General features: G+C 39.3%; 1 protein-coding gene across 1 annotated transcript; it reads right to left on the bottom strand.

The window, feature by feature from the left end:
* Window positions 1-62: 62 nt before the first annotated feature.
* LOC127646891 (protein FAM171B-like) lies at window positions 63-22,018 on the bottom strand. The gene is made up of 8 exons (XM_052130837.1): window positions 21,692-22,018; window positions 15,492-15,725; window positions 14,401-14,493; window positions 13,956-14,108; window positions 12,056-12,226; window positions 3,050-3,163; window positions 2,736-2,859; window positions 63-2,506 (listed from the first exon to the last, which is right to left on the bottom strand). The coding sequence occupies exons 1-8, from the start codon at window positions 21,876-21,878 to the stop codon at window positions 1,282-1,284; spliced, it is 2,301 nt and encodes a 766-aa protein (XP_051986797.1). The 5' UTR covers window positions 21,879-22,018; the 3' UTR covers window positions 63-1,281.
* Between the last annotated feature and the right edge of the window lie 1,762 nt (window positions 22,019-23,780).

Raw genomic sequence — 23,780 nt, 5'->3', positions numbered from 1 at the left:
TGTTTTATCAAGTTTATTATGTTCTGAACAGTTTTGGGTAAATAAAACTCAGTATTTTTGGGTTAGTACCTTTATTAAATGTGCACAAATATGCAGATTACAAGCTGTATTGTAAAGCATTCATGAAACGGCTCATGAGCCATTTAAACTATTGTGTTGAAGTCATTAAACATATTACAAATAATTAAATAATAATTGCTACAATATAACAAATTGTTTTAAAAACTTTGACACAAATAATCTCTATCAGTCATCCATAATTTTAAAATGTGAAACTCAGTTTCTCCTCCTAAATTCTATTTATTTTAATTTGCTGCCTGACAACAAACTAGCATCTCATTGTAGCTCTCAATTATACATAGTCAATTACAATAAATGGTCAAAAAATAACAAAGCTACAAAAGATCCAACACATTCAGTACATGAGTTTATAATGATTTGTTGTAAATTTGTGAAGAAATATTTCACACAAAACACATGTGCACATATGCTAGGTTCATGGCCTTGTAATACAAGGCATAACCTGAGACATATCTTCAATGTTTATAGGTACTGCATTCTGACACATGAAAACATTGAATGGTAAAAGTATCACAATGGAAGGCATGCAAACATGACTAATAATAATAATATATTAAATTAGCACAGTGCATCAAAAAAAGCATATGACCTGAAAGGCCCTCCAAAAACCCAGAAAACACTGTGTCTATGTAACACTGGTGCATTGGAGCATATAGAGTGCTTAGGTTTGTTTTATGATGACAGTGCTCAGTTTTTCACAATTTTATTCTATTATCATATTATATTCATGGCACTCTGTGGCAGTTCCTTGTGTATTACATTGAATACATGAAGATCTGAGCAGAAGAACAGAAACTGATTTCCAACAAGTCAAGCGATCCAAACTAATCACATTTAAACTGCTGTTTAAAATGCAGACTCATCACGAGCACTGGAGTAGTATAGTGGGTACAAGCATTGTGCTCATGGGGCAACAGATGTTTAAAAATATGTACTTGTATACATACTTTTACAATGTACTTCTGAAGGTAAACAAATATGTTCTTTCAAAGTAGTTTGTAAAAACACATTGTATAGTATGGTTGTGAAATTGTGTTCAATTGAACAGCAAAAATGCTGGATACAGCCAACTTAGAGTTAACTTGGAGCTACGGCAGGCATTTTTAATTTAACCATTCTTCCTGGTGTTTATATAATAAGGCAATTTGTTTAAAACCAATTTTCAGACACCAAAAGCTACAGTTACACCAGGTTATTCAGCTAGTGTTTCAGTTGTGGTCCCTCGTCCCTCATATGTCGAGATGTCTTCTTTTCTGGCTTCTTGTCTCGAACCTTCCGCAGCCTCCTTGGCGGAGGGGTAGATTTGGATTCACTAGAGGTGTCTCCTGCATCCCTGTCCTCTGGGATGTTGGGAATGGCTGCACTGCTGCCCTCCAGGGTATTCCTCCGGGACACATCCTCAGGACTCCCAATTTCACTGCTGCTCAAGTCCTGCTCCTGATGTCCACTTATTTTAGCCATGCTAGCACTCGAGGGCTGCTCACTTTTCCGTGGAGGCTGCTGCAGCTCGTTCATGTCCACTCCAGAATCCAAGCTTGTGTCATTGCTGCTGCCTGGACGATGTCTGCCCTGAAGCTCGATCACAGAGTGACGAACTTGGCCCACAGGTTTACCATCTAGAGATACAAACCAGGCCCGGGCTGGGTGAATAGAGGGCTTGCCTTTGGAAAGGTCCAACAATGTTTGCTCCGATATTCCCTGGAGTTCCCCTCGAAAAGGCCCCATTCCAGCTGCTTCATTCAAAGTTCCCGGGACAGACACGGATTCCAGGAGATGACTGTAGCGGCCCCATAGGCCTGGGTTAATGGCTGCTGCCTGCGCTCCTTCCAGAACCTGCTGCTCATCGCTGTCTTGCTGGGGGACTTTAGGAAGCGTCTGTGTGAAACTGTCTTTTAAGTTCTGCTCTGTCTGAGCTCCATGCTCCATGCCATTCCGTGGGAAAGTGGCAGATCTGCTTCCAGAAGCATCAGGCTGTCCCTGGGAATTAAAGAGCTCTGGGGCCTGTACAATAGCCACTGGCTGGTTATAGATATGGAACAGCTTATCTTTGAAAATTACATTCTCTGTAACGTCCTGACGTGAGGAATTCTGTTCCAGTTTCTCTCGAAGCTTTGCCACTTCATTACTATTAACATAGAGATTTGTCACTGGGGTTCTAAGGCTTTCTAATCCCACAGCTCCAATGTTCTCATACAGATTGCCTACTGGCCGACCAACATTTTCCACATAAATGTTGTAGCTTGCTTGGTGTCGTGGGGAGTCTGATGATTCATGGCCTCTTGCAGCCAGTGAGTAAGACCGGTCACCATTACGAAAGAAAATTTCTTGAGCCTCATCGGAGTTGGTTGAGGTGGTCTGGTCTTTCTTAAGTACTGTGAGCCTGGTGGAATTCCATCGCCTTCTTCCAGCCTCATGGTTTAAATATCTGTCAAATGACAATTTTAAGGATTGCTACATACTTTGATGATCACTGGGGATTTTTAACTGCCCCATGAAATTAAAGAGTGAGATGAATCAGAGAACAACTTTGATTCTCTGGCTACCATGAAACAAACATATTTGTTCAATTGAGATTAGTCATGCAATTGTGTAACTCAGTTAATATTTATAAGATACTGATACAATGATGTTTGCATGGTTAAATGAAGTCTTACCTGCAGTGTAATACAATCACAGATAAAAATCCAATGACTATCACAAAAGTTCCTCCCAAGATACCCACAAGAAGGTATGTGTGGTAGGAAATGAAATCCATTGAGCTTGCATGTCCCATATAACCTAGATTTACACAAACAGAAATCTGGTTACAGGGCTGCAAATTAATAGAAGAAAAAGACACCCATTTGGATTTCACCATAGACACCATAAATTAAAATGAAATGCATTCTGATGCTTAGTTTAAACAGTAATTGCAGAGTTTTTACTGTACTTATTTTAATTACAAACGCTACATTTCCCCGACTCTTACCTGAGGATGGTGATGGGGCAGCAATCCAGTTGCCAAGATGAGGTGCTATGTAAGTCCAGACCAGGCCATTTTTGTCCATCCGAACTGTGCCTACACCTTTATTCACCCAGGTGCCTGTAGTAAAATAACTTATTTATGGATTTTTTTTGGACACCGTGTTAAATTTAAAGACTCTTTACCCTGATAAACTTATATAAAAGCATAAATCTCGAAATTATGCATAAGAATTGCAGAAACGAATTAATCAACTAATTTGTCATTCAGCAAATAGTGTATTATCCAAAGTGACTTCAAACTAGAACATTTGGTATGGATTCAAAAATGACATGAGTTTGTTTAATTGGTGTGAAAGCTGTTTTCTAAATTTGGGTGGGCACCAGCACACCCCACAGGGGGTTCACTTGAAACGGTTGTTTGGTGTATGGTTCATATGGACTTTATTATGGTTTGTAATCTGGTTGGGCAGCAATCTGGAGCAACCTGCAGAAGTGAACCTCTACTGATGTGGTAAAATTTGACTATTTAAGAAATATCACACAAGCAAGAGCGCTGTTCCGTATATCAGCATCTATTTTTACTTTCATGAAACCCGCCCAGTAAAAGACAATGCAGATGCTCTGTAGTGGTATTTCGTGTGCGAAAGAATCAGTGTTTTTAAAAAAAACATTGTAAGTGAACAAAGTTTTTGTTCACTTCCATTGAGTCCAGTGATTCAAAAACTAATGTATAACACATTAGAGCTCTGCAATCCAACCCAGCCCAACAGGATCCGAGAAACCACAGAGTTTCGGGCCAGGTTCGGGTCCATTTTTCAAGTATGATTTCAGTTTCTGGTGGGGTTTGGGTTTGTAAATAATGAAAAAAAATAAACAGGCCTACCAACCTTGTTTCGCCCACATGCGAGTTAGTGGCCATTCACACCGAACATGTTTTTGTATGCATTTGCTCAGAGTTTTTTTTTTATTGTTTTTCTATGTTAAAACATGCTGGACAGATGTATTTGAATGTTGCACTGTGTCTCTCTGTTTCTTTAGTGTCTCACAGAGGTCCAGCACATTTGTAGACACCGTGTCAAGTTGAAATGAACTTAGTTTTAAAAATGCTAAAATTAATGTTGAGAAACCTGTGTTCTGTTTTATTAATTGTGCTGTGTCTAGCTTGTTTTTAGTGGAGGTGTCACAAAGATTCAATGTTCTGAACATGTTCAGGCTGCAAAGATGACTTTATGTAACTATATACATTGTTTCACATTATTCCAAATTGTGCAGCACCAAGCAAGGTTTAGCGCTTGTTAAACGGTAAGCCAATGTTTTTTTCCCCTTCTGCTCTAGTGTGATAAGGGGCTGCTGTGCCTTGTTAAAACTGTATATTTTTACTGGAAGAATACGGTTACGAATGTTGCCTATGATGCTTACATAAATTACAGCCTATTGCAACAATACTTGCTAGGAAAATAAATGATAAAGAGAGTAGGCGATTTCAGGTTGAGTTCAGGCTTAAATCTGACAGTACCGTTTGGGCTGGGTAGGGTTGGGCCACACAGTCTCTGGTACGGATAGGGTTCGGGTTTCATTTGCAGGCGCGTGCAGACTGCTATCACACGCAAAAGAGGCTTTTTTATCGCCACCTACTTGTGTAAGTATGTAATGTCACAGGTCTGAGTCAAAATCCCCATATCTAGCTCTCTGTACTTCTTTCTAGGTTTGGAAAGTCACGAACACAAGCGACTCAAAACAAACAATAAAGTGTCCCAGGGCTGTTGGACTGTATATTGACACTCTTGGACTGTCTCTCATCCAATCACATTCGAGGAGCAGAACTCACTGGCCAAAAAATAAAAAGTCACATACTCAAATATTTTGTTGAATCGCCTTTAGCTTTTATTACAGCATGCATTTGTCATGGCATTGTTTCAACAACATTATGCAACGTCACAACATTTATTTCCGTCCAGTGTTGCATTCATTTTTGGACGAGATCTTGTTATGATGATGTGAGAGACAAACCAGTCCATAAAGTCTTCTTCAGCACATCCCAAAGACTTTCAATGGGGTTAAGGTCAGGACTATGTGGTTGCCAATTAATGTGTGAAAATGATTCCTCATTCTCCTTATACCACTGTTTCACAATTTGAGCCCGATGAATCTTGGCATTGTCATCCTGGAATATGCCTGTGCCGTCAAAGAAGAAAAAATCCATTGATTGGATAACCGGGTCATTCAGTACATTCAGGTAGTCAGCTGACTTCATTTTATTGCTGCATAACATTGCTGAGCCTAGACCTGACCAGTTGAAGCAAGCCCAGATCATAGCACTGCCTCCAGAGGCTTGTACAGTGGGCACTATGCATGACGGGTGCATTGCTCCATGCACTTCCCTTCTTTCCCTGATGCACCCATCGCTTTGGAATAGGGTAAATCTGGACTCATCAGGCCACATTACCTTTTCCATTGTTCCACAGTCCAATGTTTATGCTCCCTAGTAAATCGAAGTTGTTTTTTCCGATTAGCCTCACTAACAAGTGGCAATATTTTGGCCACACAGCTGTTTAGTACCAATCCTGTAAGTTCTCGTTGCATTGTGTATGTGGAAATGCTCTCTTTCACTATTAAACATAGCCGTGAGTTCAACTGTCAATTTTGTATGATGTGACTTGAAGCATTTTAGTGATCTCCGATCGCGATCATTCAAGATCTTTTTTCCAACCACAATTCTTCTGCAAAGCTGACGGTTCACAACTATCCTTCCAGGTTTTAATAATGTATTGGAAACGTTCTTAACCCATTTCCAGTGATTTCAGCAATCTCCTTAGTAGTTTTCTTTCCTTGATGCAGGCCAGTAATTTGCCCCTTCTGAAACACAGTAACATCTTTTCCACGACCACGGGACATGTCTTCTAACATGTTTAAGAAATGAGAAGCCACACACTGCATCACTTAATGTTAAAAGAACTGTTGCCAGCTGAAACATATTAACCACTGCAATAATGATCCAATCATAGGCTGTTAAGGAACTGCTTATGTAAATCCAAACTGCAAATTATTTGGCCAGGCAGTGTAGTATAATGCATTTATCATTGTTACTGAAATCGCCTTCGGTGAGCAGCTCATATTTTTTACATTCCTCGCAAAGCCCACACAGCAGACAGATGCAAGTGTCGTTCAGTGTGCATTGCATTTTGGCAGTAAAAAGACAGGGACACAACCATAAATAAAACATAGATGGGGTTGTTAACATGCAGCGGTGCCTGTTTACAGTGGTAAACAGCTGCTGCTAGTAATCACAGTGGCACTAATTTTCCCAGGATTCATACAGACATCACTGAATGAAAATCATGGACTTACACAGCAAGTACATTTTCCAGCATCCATTTTTTATTTTCAAGGACTTCACAGAAATCTGAGCTTTCATATAATTCGAAGTTCCCTACTTGTATTTCAAGTGATGTGAACAACATTTACAAGTCATAAAATTGTTGTTACATTCATCCGACATGGCATGGTATAACGCATTATTCGTGCGATTATCTAATCAACCAATTGTGTGGGCCAGCAGTGCATAAAATCAAGCAGATATGGGTCAGGAGCTTCAATTAATGTTCACATCAACCATCAGAATGGGGGTAAAATTTTTATCTCATTAATTTATAATGTGGCATGATTGTTGGTGACAGACGGGCTGGTTTGAGTATTTTTGTAACTGCTGATCTCCTGGGATTAACACACACAACAGTCTCTAGAGTTTACTCAGACTGGTGCCAAGAACAAAAAACATCCAGTGAGTGGCAGTTCTGTGTACGGAAATGCTGTGTTAAGAAAGGTCAAGAGAGAATGGCCATATTGGTTCGAGCTGATAGAAAGGCTACGGTAAATCAGATAATCAATATGTACCATTATAGTGAGCAGAATAGCGTCTCAGAATGTACAACACAACCTTGAGCCAGACGGCCTACAACAGAAGACGAACATGCAGGGCACTTTATTAGGACTGTATGACATTGATGAGCCAAAACATTATGACCATTCACAGGTGAAGTGAATAAAGTTGTAAATCTCCTAACAAGGCCACATATCAAGGTCTGGGTAGATTAGATGGTAAGCGAACATTCAGTTCTCGTAGTCGAATGCAGGAGAAATGGGCAGGAGCAGAGGCGTTTCCAGCATTGAAGGACATCCGAGGCTTAGCCCAGACAATTTTATTTTCACACTAGCAACCACTTCTCTGTAGTTCAAAGCTGGTGAGAGGGTATTATTTGAGTTTTGCTCTTGCTGGGCCTGTTTCTACAGTTCCTAAATCTTCCACTCTAGTACTATCCTCAACATCCTCTCTCCTCCCTGAATCATCTGTGATGCAAAAGAACAGATACTGCACATAACTTATTGCAAATCAGCTTCAAACAACTAATTCATCAAGTGCTACATATGTCAAAGTGTGGACCAATACCATTGAAGGAAATGTATTGGGAAGAGCAGATCAGTGGGATTGCCCAAAGATCTATCATGATTCTTGAATTTTCATGTACATTACAATAAAGTCATCACAAAAGAGTTATATTATAGTGAGTAAAGTGAAGTAAAAAAATGTTTTATATAAATAATTTTTTTTTTTTTTACATAAATAGTCAAAATGATGTATAAGATCCTAAGTTAAAGCAATACATGAATGACTTTAGTCTAAGTTCATTGACACACCATGGTATCGAATTGTATATAATTCTCCATGTTCATCTGTCAAAATCCTTTCATTAGGATCATTGGGATAAGAAATGTTTCACTTTTAACTTTCTCTAAAGTAAAGTGACTGATTAATTGTTACCAGTTTCCATGCCTGATTCTGGCACATCTTTGCTACCCTTAAAGTGTATATTTACAACAAACTAATATCACAAAACAAGTCACACATACATTTTATGCTAATGCTCATTGGTTATCCTTAGAGAAAATAACACCTGATAAAAAAGAAAATTACGCTCCAAACTGGACTCAAAGCGCTGTCTCCAGCGTGAGAAGCAGATGCACTAACCGCGAGGCTAGAGGTTACAACATGTGACATCATTCAGTAGCAGACGTCTTGAGGTTTAGCCTACTGTGGGTAAAAGCCAGCCAGATGATGATCTTTAAACTTTAAGGACAAAAACAAATGCGAATTCTTACCCACTGACTTCTTTCGGAAATTTTAGAAGCCTCATTTGCTTCATTTTTGCTGTCTTTCCTGCTAACTGCTGTTAACTCGCCACTAAGTAAAGTAAGTTGATGTCAGCTCCTCCCTACCTGCTGCATATTCAACAGAGAGGAAGAAACGGAGTCGCCCATAGGCTACCGACAGCAAAGGAACTTATTCTATAGGCTAGATTATGCCTATGTCTATTTTTACAGGCTGTATGCAGTATGTGCAAAGCCAAAGCACAATGAAATAAGGCAGCTTATGATTTCGGAGGTTTACATAGGCTATTGTCCGGTTTCATATTTGTCAGTCAGCTTTTCAAAATACATTCGGGGCTACACTCAAAACATTCGGGGCTGAAGCCCCGGCAAAATCGGCTGCCGCCGCCTCTGCGCAGGAGTAAAGACCTGAGCGACTTTGAAATGGGCCAAATTGTAATGGCCAGACAACTGGGTCAGAGCAACTCTCTGAAAAGGCAAGGCTTGTAGGGTGCTCCCGGTCAGCAGTACCAACAAACAGAGGTCTAAGGAGGGACAAACCACAAACAGGTGACAGGGTGTTGGGTGCCCAAGACTCATCGATGCGCAAGGGCAATGAATGCTATCCCGTCTGGTCTGAACCGACAGAAGGTCTACTGTGGCACAGAAATTGAAAATGATGGTTATGGGAGGAATGTGTCACAACACACAGTGCTTCGCACTCTGCTGCATATGGGGCTGCGAAGCCACAGACTGATCAGAGTGCCAATTATGACCCCTTTCCACCATTGAAAGCGTCTACAATGGGCACGCGAGCATCAGAACCACACCTTGGAGCAGTGGAATGATGCCTGGTCCAATGAGTCCCGTTTTCTTTTACATTATGTGGATGGCTGTGAACGCCACACTGCACACATTGTTCAGGAATGGTTTAATGAAAATTATGAAGAGTTCAGGGTGTTACCCTGGCCTCCAAATTCCCCAGATCTCAATCTGAGCGGTGTCAGATGCCACACTACACCTTCAGGGATCTTGTAGAGTTCCATGCCTCGGCGGGTCTGCGCTATTTTGCCGGCAAATGGAGGATAACAGCATAATAGCCAGGGGGTCATAATGTTTTGGCTCATTGGTGTGTGTATATGTATATATACACACACACACACACACACACACACACACACACACACACACACACACACAAAACAGGTAGTTCTGGTGTCCTGAAAATATATGCTACCTATCAGGACCAACACTATATTTGCATACTTTTAGCGTTGGGGGTAGGTTTAGGGCTTAGTATATCCTCACGCCATATCACACTACATGATACTTATGCTGGTAGAACACCCTGATAGGTATTATCTGCCTGACAAGATGTGCAACCTAGGTTAACACATTTCATGATGTTGTAGTACATACTGACAGGTTCTCGCGTGTCTCCCGGCATGTGCTACCAATGTTTTAACTTTACATATCACTGCTTGTAGCACATCCTGAGCAGGTAGAACAGATTGTCAGAATATCGGTCCTCGAATCTGATTGGATGAGAGATGTTCCATGAGTACCGATGGCTTCACTGTGTGTATCACTCTGCCTGTGTTTGTGCCATTCTAAACTTGTGTAAGAGCATTGCTGATGTGTTAAGCGCTATCTGTTTCTTTACATTTAATTTTGTGACATTATTTATTCAAAAGACCATTTTTGTGTGTAATACGAACCAGTTGGTGATGTGAAGTGAGTCACTCCGTGATCGCTGGTATTACTACTACACTACTAAAGCTAGGAAATAACTTTAAACGGCTTATACTAACAAATTCAGCATTAAGTCTAATCACAGCAGAGACACAACAGACTGATTAATTACACAAACTCAAGGCGCTTACCTCTTACTGGAGTTTCCACATTCAACATGTGAAATTAAGAGGAATACCCCCACTTGGAGGACTATTTTCCACTGAGAAAATAGGATGAATGTCACCAAAATGACATTATCTTCAGAAAGCTGACTAACAGACTACAGCATCATCAACAGGTGATCGCACCCGCTCCATCTCTCTACCAATGGCCTGCGGCTGAATCACAGCAGTGCTGATGTAGGGCCATACATCACTCTTGCTCGTGTGATATTGCTTATATATATATATATATATATATATAAAGTTGAAGTCAGAAGTTTGCATAAACCTTAGCCAAATACATTTAAACTCCGTTTTTCACAATTCCTGTCATTTAATTGTAGAAAACATTCCCTATCTTAGGTCAGTTAGGATCACTATATTTTAAGAATGTGAAATGTCAGAATAATAGTAGAGAGAATTATTTATTTCAGCTTTTATTTCTTTCATCACATTCCCAGTGGGTCAGAAGCAGTGGCGGCTGCTGGTCTTTCAAAGAGGGGAAGCTCATTTTCGGCCTACATTATAAACTTATTTACCCTATTTTTTGCACTAAATCAATCTTAGGTGTTGATCTGCCCTGCTGTTTAATTCTAATTTTTTCCTCGTAAGGAAGACTTTCAAATGGCTTCGCCAAAATCAGGTCGACAATATTAGCACCGTCTGCCATCGTGCGCAGTTTCACCCGTACGACGCTAGCCTAGCCTACTGTATGAATGAATGAACGAACGAACGAACGAACGAACGCTCTAAAACAAAATATATTAAACTTGGTAAAACTGAAACAAGGAATGTGGTGTATAATTGTGTGAAATGTATTATGCAAATTGACTAGCAATTTCGCCAAACAAATATAAAGAAATAGGTTGCAGCAGTTTGTCATTCGACTACACTTGAGAAATCCGCGATGGGACTGAGCGCGAAATAGCTTCAGTGACTTCATATAGTACAGATTCGCTGTCAATCAAAAGGAGATGCAGTCTTTCGACAGATCCTCCAATCATCACGCGGAAGCCCGGAATCCGGGCCAGCCCACTCCTCATTCACCCCCAGAGACGCTGAGCGTCCGTGGGCGGGACATAATCGCAGCATTTATCCAATGACCGTCTATTTTCGGAGCACTGAAAAAAACTGTTCATAGCAGGGAAATGCTCGGCTTCAACAGGGAAATGCACTGACGCTACGGGAATGTATGAGAAGTAAATCGAGTCAGCCGACCTGCTATATGTAATGTAGCTGATTCTGAACGAACTCGTCTTCGAGATGAACGTGTTCTAACGCATTTTCAGTCAATAAATTGTTTACACAATAGTACATATTTGACCATTATTTTTTTGACATTATAGGGGAAGCTGAGCTTCCCTTGCAGACTTAAAGAAATCCCCACTGGTCAGAAGTTTACATACACTTTGTTATTATTTGATATCATTGCCTTTAAATTGTTTAACTTGGGTCAAACTTTTTGGGTAGCGTTCCACAAGCTTCTCACAATAAGTTGCTGGAATTTTGCCACATTCCTCCAGACAGCTGCTGTAGCGGAGTCGGGTTTGTAGGCCTATTCGCACATGCTTTTTCAGTTCTGTCCACAAATCAAATTGAGGTCAGGGCTTTGTGATGGCTACTCCAATACCTTGACTTTGTTGTCCTTAAGTAATCTTTCCACAACTATGAAGATATGTTTGGGTCATTGTCCATTTGGAAGACCCATTTGTGAATGAGCTTTAACTTCCTGGCTGATGTCTTGAGATGTTGCTTCAATATATCCACATAATTTTCCTTCCTCATGATGCCATCTATTTTTTTGCTTACGCTTGTCAGTAATATTGTAGAATTGGGATTGATTTCAGGGTACATGAACATTTGAAGGCTACTGTACATGTTGATTTCCTGTGTGATTATGTTGCAGTGAAAGAGTTGAAACACAGCTTTAGAATTTGCAAGCTTGCTGTCTTTCAATGCTAAGACTTTACCTGTGGTCATGTTGAAGGTCCACGCAGGAAGTGAGTTCGAGGGCCGTAGGTAGGTGTGGTAAGGAAGTGGTACTGTGAGCTGAATGGGTCCTCTGATGTCAACCTCATATCCATTAGACACTAGTTGGGCAGTGATCATAACCAAGGGGCTCAACTTGACATTCCTGTAACCTGTAGAGGGGATACAAAAAACAAAAACAACAGAGATTTAGTTTAGAATCTTCTAAATAAATGTATTGTAAAAAGATATTTTGTGGCCGTGTTGTTTAAAGAATCAATATTACGTCTGCAATGTGGCATCACATTAGACCTTATTTAAGTCTGGGTGACCAAGCGGCCTGATATTGCCAAATCAATAGCATGTTGTAAACCATAGCATTAGCTAAATCAATAACAATTCTTGTAGCCTTATTGACTAAAGATGCCCTTCTATACACTCTGTAGCAACTCAATGTAATAAAGTATAATGTAATAAATTCACATAATATAATTATAAGTTTTTCATTACTGATATAATAACATTTTCTCAAAATGTAATAAAATATTGAACTCATTGTGTAATAATGTTTTCGCATAATGTAATAGGTTATTGTATCAGAAATGTATTACATTATGAACACACTGTAGCAACTTATAATGTAATCAGTTCATAATGTAATAGCAATGTATAAGTGATTTTTCTTTACAATATAATCATTTTCTCTAAACGCAAAGTTATGAGCATAATTTTGTGATTATGACCTACTCCGTCATGTTGAGTCGCTTTGACCCAGAAATACATTTTAAGTTTTATAAACCAAATTTAAAAAAAAAGTAACATTTCCGCTTTCTAATTGTGTAATTATTACGTTTCTAATCATTGTAGATTGATAATCATTTACAGTATATATTTAGTGGGAGGTGTGAATGCTCGTGTTCTTTGGATGGTTTACCATAAAGGACATCCACTGGTTGAAATAAACTGCACACCATGCAACATTCTATAATATTTTAATTAATTAATTAATTGACTCTGACTACCACCCCTAGAGTCGCGAGTTTGAATCCAGGGTGTGCTGAGTGACTCCAGCCAGGTCTCCTAAGCAACCAAATTAGCCTGGTTGCTAGGGCGGGTAGAGTCACATGGGGTAATCTCCTGTTTGACTGGTTCAAACTGACAAAGTCTACAGTAACTGCTCTGTACAATTGTGGTGAGAAGAATAGTATTTTAAGTTGCTGCTGTTTTGGTGGCACGTGGGGGACCTACACATTTTTTGGCAGGTAATGTTGTGGTTAATCGGTGTATATTAGAAGTTATTTACAGTAATAATAATAACAAATATAATAAATGCATGAATATTTAAATTGGTGCATTTCATGGGTAGTTTAAGACTAGATTTAGATTTTTTAAAATGTACTGTAAAGGAATACCAATTTTATTTATGCTTTAAAAAGGATCCTATTGTTTTGTTTGGAAATTATTACAATATGATACAATTATTACATTTTAAAATTGGTGAGTTCATGATGTAATACATTTCTCATAATGTAAAAACTGTTATTACATTATGAGCTCAAGATTTTATTACGTTTTGAAAAAATCATTACATTATGAACATTTTATTACATCAATAATGTAATGCTTATTACAAGCCAAATTACTTCTCCAACAATTCTGATATAGAGGATATCCGGAAGCTTGGTAAAGTAATGCTTTAGAAAAAATCAATTAGACAGAAATACTTGCTACACACTCCATTCCCTTTTACAGATAATTAACATCTGAATGAAAGGTATAGTGTCAGCATTTACTCAAGAAATGTACTATGAAATGACAAGACTTACTGTTAGATTATCTTGCACCACAGGGTTAGGTACAACAAATGTAATGCAATTCATTCTTATGAATTTGTCAACTTACCTCCTTTACCGCTCAGGCTTAGAGTAAAGAAATTGGCTTTTTCTGTAGGCAGGGCTGGAGCTGTCAGATATGCTGACAGCATTGAGATGGTGGTGTTCTCAGACAGTTTGAGGAGGCTTTTGGAAAACTGGACACTTGGTTGAAACGCAATATCTGTAATACATGTGAAAATAAATACAGAAAATCACACAGCAGAAATACAACAGAATTGCATTATGTCACGTAGAACAGTTAAGCTATATGCACTAAATATCAAACAAAAGAAAAAGGTTTGATCTTCAATCCTGATCTGTGCTTAAGTGCTATATATTTAAATTACATTCATGTTTTGAAGGTAATTTTTATTTCACTTTGTTAAACTCTTTCAATTTCAAAATAGTAAAAACAGTTAGTAGGATAAAATAATAGCTAAGATTACAAATGTGTTCTATTTTAACTGACATACCAGATGTTTTTCGCGTTATCAGCACAGTATCCTCAAAGAGCCAGATGTTCCCTTGTGTTTGAGGATGCAGAGACATCGTAATGACGGAAAAAACTAGAAAACAACATGAAAACACTCAAAGCTCAAATTAGCAACAAATTGCCTCTCATTATAAAGGTTATAGTTTAATTTCTCCAAATATTTAGAGGTAATTTATGTTGGTTAGGGCTCAAGCTGGGTGTTAAAAGGAATAGTTCAACCAAAAATGGAAATTCTCTCATCATTTACTCACCCTCATGCCATTCCAGATGTGTATGACTTTCTTTCTTCTGCAGAACACAAACTAAGATTTTTGGAAGAATATTTAAGCTCTGTAGGTTCATACAATGCAAGTGAATGGTGACCAGACCTTTAAAGCTCTAAAAATCACATAAAGGCAGCATAAAAGTAATCAATTTGACTGCAGAGGTTTAATATATGTCATCTGAAGCAATATAATAGGTGTGGGTAAAAAACAGATTTAACTTTTCGTCCTATTTACAATAAATCTCCACATTCACTTTCACAATCTTCTGAAAGTGAAAGTGGGGATTTCTAATCATAAAGGATTTAAATATTAATCTTTTTCTTACCCAAAGTAATTGCATCACTTCAGAAGACATATTAAACCACTGGAGTCGCATGGATTACTTTTATGCTCAATTTATGTGATTTTTGGAGCTTCAAGAGTCCGGTCACCAAAATATTTTTTTGTGTTCGGTAGAAGAAAAGTCAGTCATACACATCTGGAGTGGTATGAAAGTGAGTAAATGATGAGAGAATTTGCTATATTGACATCACTGTGGTTCACAGATTGCTGCCTCGCTGTTTTTCTCTCCCTGTTTATTTTTGAATTGTTAAATCCATATTACTGAGGCATATATCAACTACAGAACATATCTTGCTACAACAGGGAAGAAGAGTATTTGAAGAGGATCAAACATACATTCTTATGGCAAAAGTTTCATTTGAATTTCAAAAAAAGTAACATGATATTGTCTGTGCATAGCAAAATTGCATAACCTGAATAACCTAATAAAATAATACACACTGCATTTGAAAGATTAACTCACTGGGCATCTTAGTGGTTTTCCAAGGCAACTGGGTGAGTACATAACCCTCCATGCTGGCCACCAAAGTGAGGGTCATGCCAAGGTGGTACGGGACAGTGACAGTGACATCTCCGTTTTCCAGAGTCTGGCTGGAGTGAATGTGAGATCCGTTTACAAATACACCCACCAGAGCTCCTTTCAGGAACCTCTGGGTGGATGCATCCTTCACCCAAACCTTCAGACTCAGGAGTGACTCTAGAGACCAAGATACGGTTCCATATTACTTTAGAAAAATATCATTGCATAAAAATGTATATGGTGCATACATTTTATTTGAAGCTCCAGTTATATGATTCAGATATTAGTATATCATTCAGATTCAACAAATTAAAAGAAGTTTAAGGCTAACCCACTTTGTGAAAGATCATAACTGAGGTCATTTAGATGAACAGTCTGAATGCATAAACAGATAATTTAAATCACTCATTTAATGATCTCATGCACCACTGATAATGGTTTGATGTGAATGCCTGGGAAAACAAGTTGTTGACAGTAAAATCTTGTGGCAATTGCCAAGCGTTGAAATAGAAATAACCATCTGCTCAATCAGAGTGAATTAAAAATAGATCAAAGTGCCAAATGTCTGATGAGCACTTCACTTTGGAATGCTGTTGAGACCATGAAAACACTTGAAATGCCCCTTTGAAATATCTTTGAATACTGAAAAAGGAATGAGTGAATTCCCTATTGTTTGTAAAATGTCTTTTTAGATGTTTACTATATGACAAGGATGCAGCAATGGCAGACATTGAGAACCAGACTATTCAGCTCATAACAGCAAGCACATTTGTAAGCACTGGTAAAAGGCGGCCATGTTACTTGCTTAATAACATTTAAATGCTTTGTGCCATATTAAAGGTCACATTATATTAGGGATTATAAACATTTGGGTAATTCGGGGCTAAAGGCACACATTAAAGGAAAATTAGTTTTTCTTTCTTGTCACAAAATATATCAAGAGAAAAACAATTTATTTGTATTGAAAATTGATGGAGCAACACAATTTGTGTGAAAAGAAATAAAATGGAAGGCTGTTTTGATTTTTAAAAATAACTTTCTTTTTTTTAAAGGTGGCGAGGCACATTTGGGGTATGCCCCCAGGGAGTTTAAACTGATCTAGTGTAAATATAGGGACAGTAGTTATAGGGCAAAATTTGGCAATTTAGGCAAATACTTATGAGACTGAAAAATGCTTTTTTTTGAGTAACACATTAAGATAAAAAATAACCACTTCAGAAAAGGGTTAATCATTTTCTGTTAATTTCCATTACATTTGGCATTTTATAACATCTCAAGTATTCTATAAACAAATTAATCTCCAGTGTGCTTGAATCAGTCAATTTCAGATTCACAAATCTATTCACCCCACTTAAGAAAAACAATGTTTTTAAGGGGCCATTTACCTCAAATACCTGTCAGAGCGAGAGTGAGACAGAGACCCAATAGCAGAAGAACAGTTCAAAGGATTTATAAGCAACAAATGTTAACATAAACTGTGCTTGCAAAGTATTAGAATCTCAGCAGCGGCTGCAGTAGCAGGAAATGAAGAACAAGTCTGTGTGTGCGCAGTGGCCGTGCAATGGGCAAAGGAGGAGTGTGTTCATAGACAGGTGTATGTGTTGTGGAAGTCAGGAGCAGATCCATATGAAGTGTCCACTGAAGCATGGTGCGGTGCCGAGAACAAAGCCTGGACAAAGAGGGCAGTCATATTCCCGACACGCGGGCAGAGACAAAGAATCCTCCACTGGTGATTTGTGGGCAGTGAGGACAGGCATACAGCAGACTAGAAGGTAACCACACTTCCCAAGACGTGGGCAGAGACAGGCAACCAACAGATACACAAGACAGCACTAACTAGACAAAGAGGGAAAGGTTAGCCGCTTGACAGAACAAACAATAATCTAGGATTAAGGATTAAGCAGGGAGTACAATCAGAGTGGAACAGGTGTGGAACAGTATGTTAGTTGGCCAATTGGAGATGGCTTTGACTTTAGCAGGGTCCATACACACTGCCTTGGACAAAACGATGAACCCCAGGAACGGACCAACAGCCGATTCTCTAGCAGTCGCTGAAGCACCTATCTGACACACTGTTCATGGTCCTTGAAATTCTGGGAGAAAATCAGAATATCGTCAAGATAAACAAACACAAAATGATCAGCCATGTCTCTTAGCATGTCATTAATGAGCCCCTGGAAGACAGCAGGGGCATTGACCAATCCGAACGGCATTCGTAACCAAATATTCTAAGTGCCCCCTATGAGTGTTAAAGTCCGTTTTACACTCTTTTGGACCAGGTGATATGCATTGTGTATATCCAACTTCATAAAGATGGATATCCCCTGCAAGAGTTTGAAGGCTGAGGACATCAATGGCAAAGGATACTGATATTTACAGTGATGTCATTCAGCCCCAGATGCATAATCTATGCAGGGTCTAAGCGAGCCATCCAGCTTCTCAACGAAGAAGAACCCCGCCCCTGCCGGTGATGAGGAAGGGTGGATGAGACTGGCTGCTAGAGAATCATTGATGTACCTATTCATGGCCTCCCTCTCGGAAGCCGAGAGCGAATACAGCCATCCCCGAGGAGGAGAGGTGCCAGGAAGCACATTAATGGCACAGTCGTATGGGCGATGGGGAGGGAGGGTCGCGGCACGGGACCGGCTGAACACCACCCTCAAGTCATGGTATGTCAACGGCACTCTGGACAAATCCATCAGTTCATCCTGCAACCAAACACAACACTGGACAGGGAAGACAGCAGAATTAAGACAGTGTGAAGAACAATAAGCGCTCCAAGCAAGAAGAGTGTTAGTCTTTCAATCAATGTGTGGGTTGTATGTTACCAACCATGGATGCCCCAACACTACCAGGGTTAATGGGGATCAGATAAGATAAAAGGACAGTTGTTCTGAATAATTACCAGAAACTAAGATAACTGGCTTGGTAGGCTGGGTGATGACTGACAGGGGCATGCCACTGAGGGTGTGGGTGGTGATGGGTTCGTTCAACTGGATCCTGGGAAGCCACCATTTGGAAGACAAGTTGATGACAATGAAGTTCCCTTGGGCTCCGGAATCCACCAGAGCCGAGACCTTGTGATTGTCAGAGCCATACTGCAGCTGGGCCAGGAGAAGTGTACAAAGTCCAGGAGCTTTGTTCAACAGTGTTGCGCTCGCCAGTAACCCCCTCCCAACTGACGAGCATTGTCTTAAAAGGGCAGGCAGAAGAGAAATAGCACTGCCAAGCACAAGAAAAGCATAGTCCCTTAACTAGGCATCACTGCTTCTCTGTAGCAAACGTAGAGGGCTGTAGGGAGAAGAACAGTGAACACTTAGACAGAAAGGTGCTAACGGAACTCGCCTCACCTGAGAACAGAGCTGGAGGGAGGATGTGAGCTTCTGGGTGCCAAGGGGCATGATGAACCGTCGAGGCCGATGGGTGTCTCTCTGGAGAGGGACTGGGATTGGGAGAAGGGTGGAGTTGTTGGACCACCACAGTGATTTCAGCAAGCAGCGATGTAATCATCTGCAATGCACGATTAGAAGCAGATATTTGGTCTTGTTGACGCCCTAGCAGAACTCCTTTCTGCGAGAGGGCAGAGTGAAGAGTAGATTCCTCTGCTGGGTCCATGTTTGGCTAGATTATTCTGTCAGAGCAAGAGTGAGACAGAGACCCAATAGCAGATAACAGTTCAAAGGATTTATTAGCAACATATGTCAGCATAAACTGAGCTGGTGAAGTATTAGAATCCCAGCAGTGGCTGCAGTGGCAGGAGATAAAGAAGGCATCTGTGGGCGCGTAGAGTCCGCGCAGTGGGCAAAGGAGGAGTCTGTTCGTAGACAGGTGTAAGCATTGTGGAAGTCAGGAGTAGATCTGTAGGAAGTGTCCATTGAAGCGTGGTGTGGTGCAGACAACAAAGACCATAAGAAGGAGGGCAGTCATATTCCCAATACATGGGCAGAGACGAGGAATCCTCCACTGGCGATTCGTGGGCAGTAAGGACAGGTGTACAGCAAACTGGAAGGTAACCACACTTCCCGACAAGCGGGCAGAGACAGGTAACCAACAGATACACGAGACAGTACCAACTAGACAAAGAGAGCAAGGTTAGCCTCATGACAGCACAAACAATAATCTATTGAAGACAGTGAAGGCACACAAGTATTAAGTAGGGAGTGTAATCTGAGTGGAACAGGTGTAGCTAGCACATTAATCAGCAGCATGATCAGCGCCTTCCTGGGAAATTACCTCAAAATTAAACTTTACACATTGCATGCAATGACCTCATGGATCAGGAATATTTTTAAGTGTATAGTTTACCCTATAACTTTTAAACTAACCCACTTTTTTATTTTTTTTAAATGGCTTTTACACTGGTACTTAAAATCGGCACTGTGTGACATGGTAAATTTACAGAGTGTCTATTTACACATGCAAATAGCCCATCTTGTTGGCAGAGGCTATTTACACTAACTCCGCCCACCAATGCTCAGACCAAACTCTAGAAAGACATGACAGATTTATATATGGTTAACTGCTGATCAAATGAAAGTGGACATATTTGAATTTTTGAATAGTGATTTGGTCACAGTGAAGGTCGGGGAGTTGAGGGAAGGATTTGATCCAGAAAAAAATCAACCATGGTTTTACTGTAGTAATATTGTAGTAACCATGTGTTTTGGTGGAAACTACATAGTTCTGATGTACTAACCATGGTGTTACTACAGTAACATGTTGTTGATAGTAGTTAATATTAACCATGAATAATTAAGTTGTTACTATGATTTTATTAGAAAAATACAATGGTGATACTATGGTTACTGTAGTAAAGCCATGGTTCATTTTGTAAGGTAGGGCTAGGGGTTGGTGTATGGTGTCCGTAGGACTCCAAATAAACAATAAAAATGCTGTAGTAATGGCACTATACTGTATGTTAATATTTAAACTGCAAATTGTGGCAGATACTCTTACACCCCTGTAAGGGTATCTGCCACAATTTGCACTAGAGTGCAAATAGCAAGTCTTTTTACACAGTGAAAATACAGTAGCATCTATCGATTAAGGTGTACTATTTGTGTGATACCTGATCCATAATATCTGTAAATAATACAATATTTAACACAGTGGTTTGATTCAGAATCTGGTGATGTTGAAATGATGGTTCTGAGTACAGGATAAAACAGAGCAAATTTTATTTTACCTTCTTAAACAGACTGGAATCACGTTTTTCTTTATTTTGTATAATGGCACGTAAATGTCTTGGATAATTCTGGGAGTAAAATAATCTTACTTTAAAGGAATATTCTGGGTTCAATACAAGTTAAACTCAATCGACAACATTTGAGGCATAATGTTGATTAACACAAAAAAATTATTTCAACTAAATCAAAATTATAAAAAAGCAAAAATCTGGGTCACAGTGAGAGACTTACAATGGAAGTGAATGGGGCCAATTCATAAACATTAAAATACGGTTTCAAAAATATAGCCATAAATGATGAGAATGCCATAAACCCTGTAAATTTCGATTTAAACAATTTTACAGTTAAATTAATACATGAGTCTTAACAGAAAAACGAATGCAAGTGCTTTTATATAAGCTTCACATTTCTGCTTTTAAACCCTCCAACAATTGTCCCCATTCACTTCCATTGTAAGTTCTTCAATTGTTGTTTTTTAAAAGAAAAATAGAGCTAGTGGAAATACATTTTTGTGGTAATCAAAATTATGCTACAAATGCTGTTAATTGTGCTTAACCTGTATTGATCCCGGAATATTTATGTAATTCTCTCTCAGTACAGCCAAGACAAGGATGTTGCTCAACCATATCACTATTCACCTTTAAGTAATGATGTAATGCACAGTGTGAACATGGCTAGTCTGAATAATCATAATCAAATATGGGAGAATTCAAATAGGAATGCATTGCATAAGAGCTCAAGATGGTTGCAAATAATGGATACATCAAATAAATGCTGTATACCTACGTTATAAAACAACAATCACAGAACAGTCCTTTGTTGTTATGTACCCATTCATGAAAACCTTTCTATTATTTATAAGCACGGCCCATTTAATTGCAGAGCTGGATGGTGGTGCTGATTACTTGGGATGCAGATGACGCTGAAAATGAAACGTAGTGATGCTGTGACCGATACCTGATGGAGGAACCGTCGCATCCTTCTGTCCCTTGAGCGGGGACGTCTGTGTGTCGTTGGCATTGTCCTCCGACGACAGCGAGGCGAGGCCGTGGGAGAGCATCCCACCCTCCGCTCTCCTCACGCACCCATCCTCGAAGAAAATCAGCACCGCGGCGAGAAGCAGGCACCCCGAAAGATCTGGCATGGCGAGAGGAGGCAGCGCGTCTCAGACATAACGGCACGAAATGACACGGTGAAGGATAATATTATTGTCTTTTCTGTCTTCAGGTAGCTGTGTGTGTTTGTGTGTCATGGGCACATAATGGTTCACGGGTGGATCGATGAATAAGGAGCTGGTGGAGTCAGACGTGTGAGCGCGTGTTGCGTCATAGCAGGCGAGCTATGCCATCTGCTGGCTCAGTGATTTTCTCTTTGTTAAAGCTTATGCAATTTTTTATTTTTATGGTTAATATTTGTATATAAAAGATACATATATTAAAATGTGTTTGTACACTAATTAAAACTATTTGTAAAATAACTAAATATGTAAAAATATATTTTTCCCTGTAGGTAAATATTTAAGCAATAGATAATAAAAGTTCATTGAAGTGGTCAGAGCTGTGCTTTATCATGAATAAAGCACTGCTGTTGACCAATCAGCATCCCGGACCGAAACTATCAATTTTCTAATGGTAAATAGGCCTATATTTAGAATGATAGGTATGTTAAAGTTTTACTTGTATTTGTGTAAATTATATATGGTATTGTATTTATACGTATAGGCATATATGTGTTTATATAGGTAAAACACAAAAAGTAAAATGGAGTTTGTATATAAAATTAAAAAGCATCTAGAATGTCCTCGAATTTGATTGGTGAAGAAGTATCCTGAGAGTAAACACAGGGTTGCATAATGCTTCACTCTGTTCGTGGCTTTCCTAAATTTGTGGTTGGGTTATTTTACCGATTCATTCAATGACCATTCTGAAGATTATATTTAGGCCAGCAGGTGTTGACAAATAAACGTCGTCCATGTTATACACGAGTGGTTTAATCATGGGATACGTTTAAATGTTGCCAGGAGACTGAATATTGAGGTAGGATTAAAATGTGCTTTTCGAACACCTTAAGAGGTCCATTCATTACAAAACTCTGTCAATTAAGCAGTTATCTGATTAGGCAGCATGGGCTGATCAATCCTAAAAGTATCGATACTTCCGATACTGAAGTTGTAGGCTACCGAAAATATTGATTCTTTCTCACACAAAAATGTCGATTCTAAATATTAGCCTATAATTTTTTTTTAACTAGGGGTAGCCTATTATTATTTGGTTACCACGAACAATAATCATAAGCTTCAAATTTAAATAAAATGTATTAGGCTATATTAGCAAATACTTGTGGAGGATGGGAACGGTTTCTTCTTCCGCTCATCTAAACAATCATAAATGCTGAAAGATACAAGCAGACAAGCGCGTGCGCCGTCACGTGACTCATTCAAACAAGAGGGATCAGTGCCGTGTAGAGATAATGAAAGAAAATCAGAGAAACAGCTTCTGGTGTGTAGTCTAGTGCATATATAAGTCGTATGTCCTCCTACAGAGATTCTCTCCAAACGCGCTCGTAGATACACCTGGGAGCACTGGCAAGACAGACAGTCGGACTGAGCTGATCCACCAATCAGAACGTTCATTTCAGACGCGATTAGATCATTGCAAACCAATCATATTTTCCGTTTCAAGAAGGGGCGGGACATTTCCAACGTCTAATACACAAGTATCCCTCCTGGAGAAACTATCATTTGCACTGCATAGGCCTATTTCTTTCGCTGCTAAACGTAAATATATGTAGCCTATATATTTATTTAAATGTAACTGATGCAATTAAACTTTGTGAAAATACTGCATGTTATTGCACCCCTTTTTCCGCCTTCACTGCTGTCCGTGGCAGGGGTGAAAATTTCATCAAAATGTTGGGAGGCGGACAATAAACATAACAATTCTCAAGAGCAATTTTTGAAGGGGACACCATGGGTTTTTTTGTATATTATTTCACATAATATTCCACAAATAAATACAAAAAAAAAAACATACATTTTTATGTAGGC

The sequence above is a fragment of the Xyrauchen texanus genome, chromosome 7, assembly GCF_025860055.1.
Source record: "Xyrauchen texanus isolate HMW12.3.18 chromosome 7, RBS_HiC_50CHRs, whole genome shotgun sequence".
NCBI classification, from domain to species: Eukaryota; Metazoa; Chordata; class Actinopteri; order Cypriniformes; family Catostomidae; genus Xyrauchen; species Xyrauchen texanus.
This window is presented reverse-complemented; position numbering and strand designations above follow the sequence as displayed.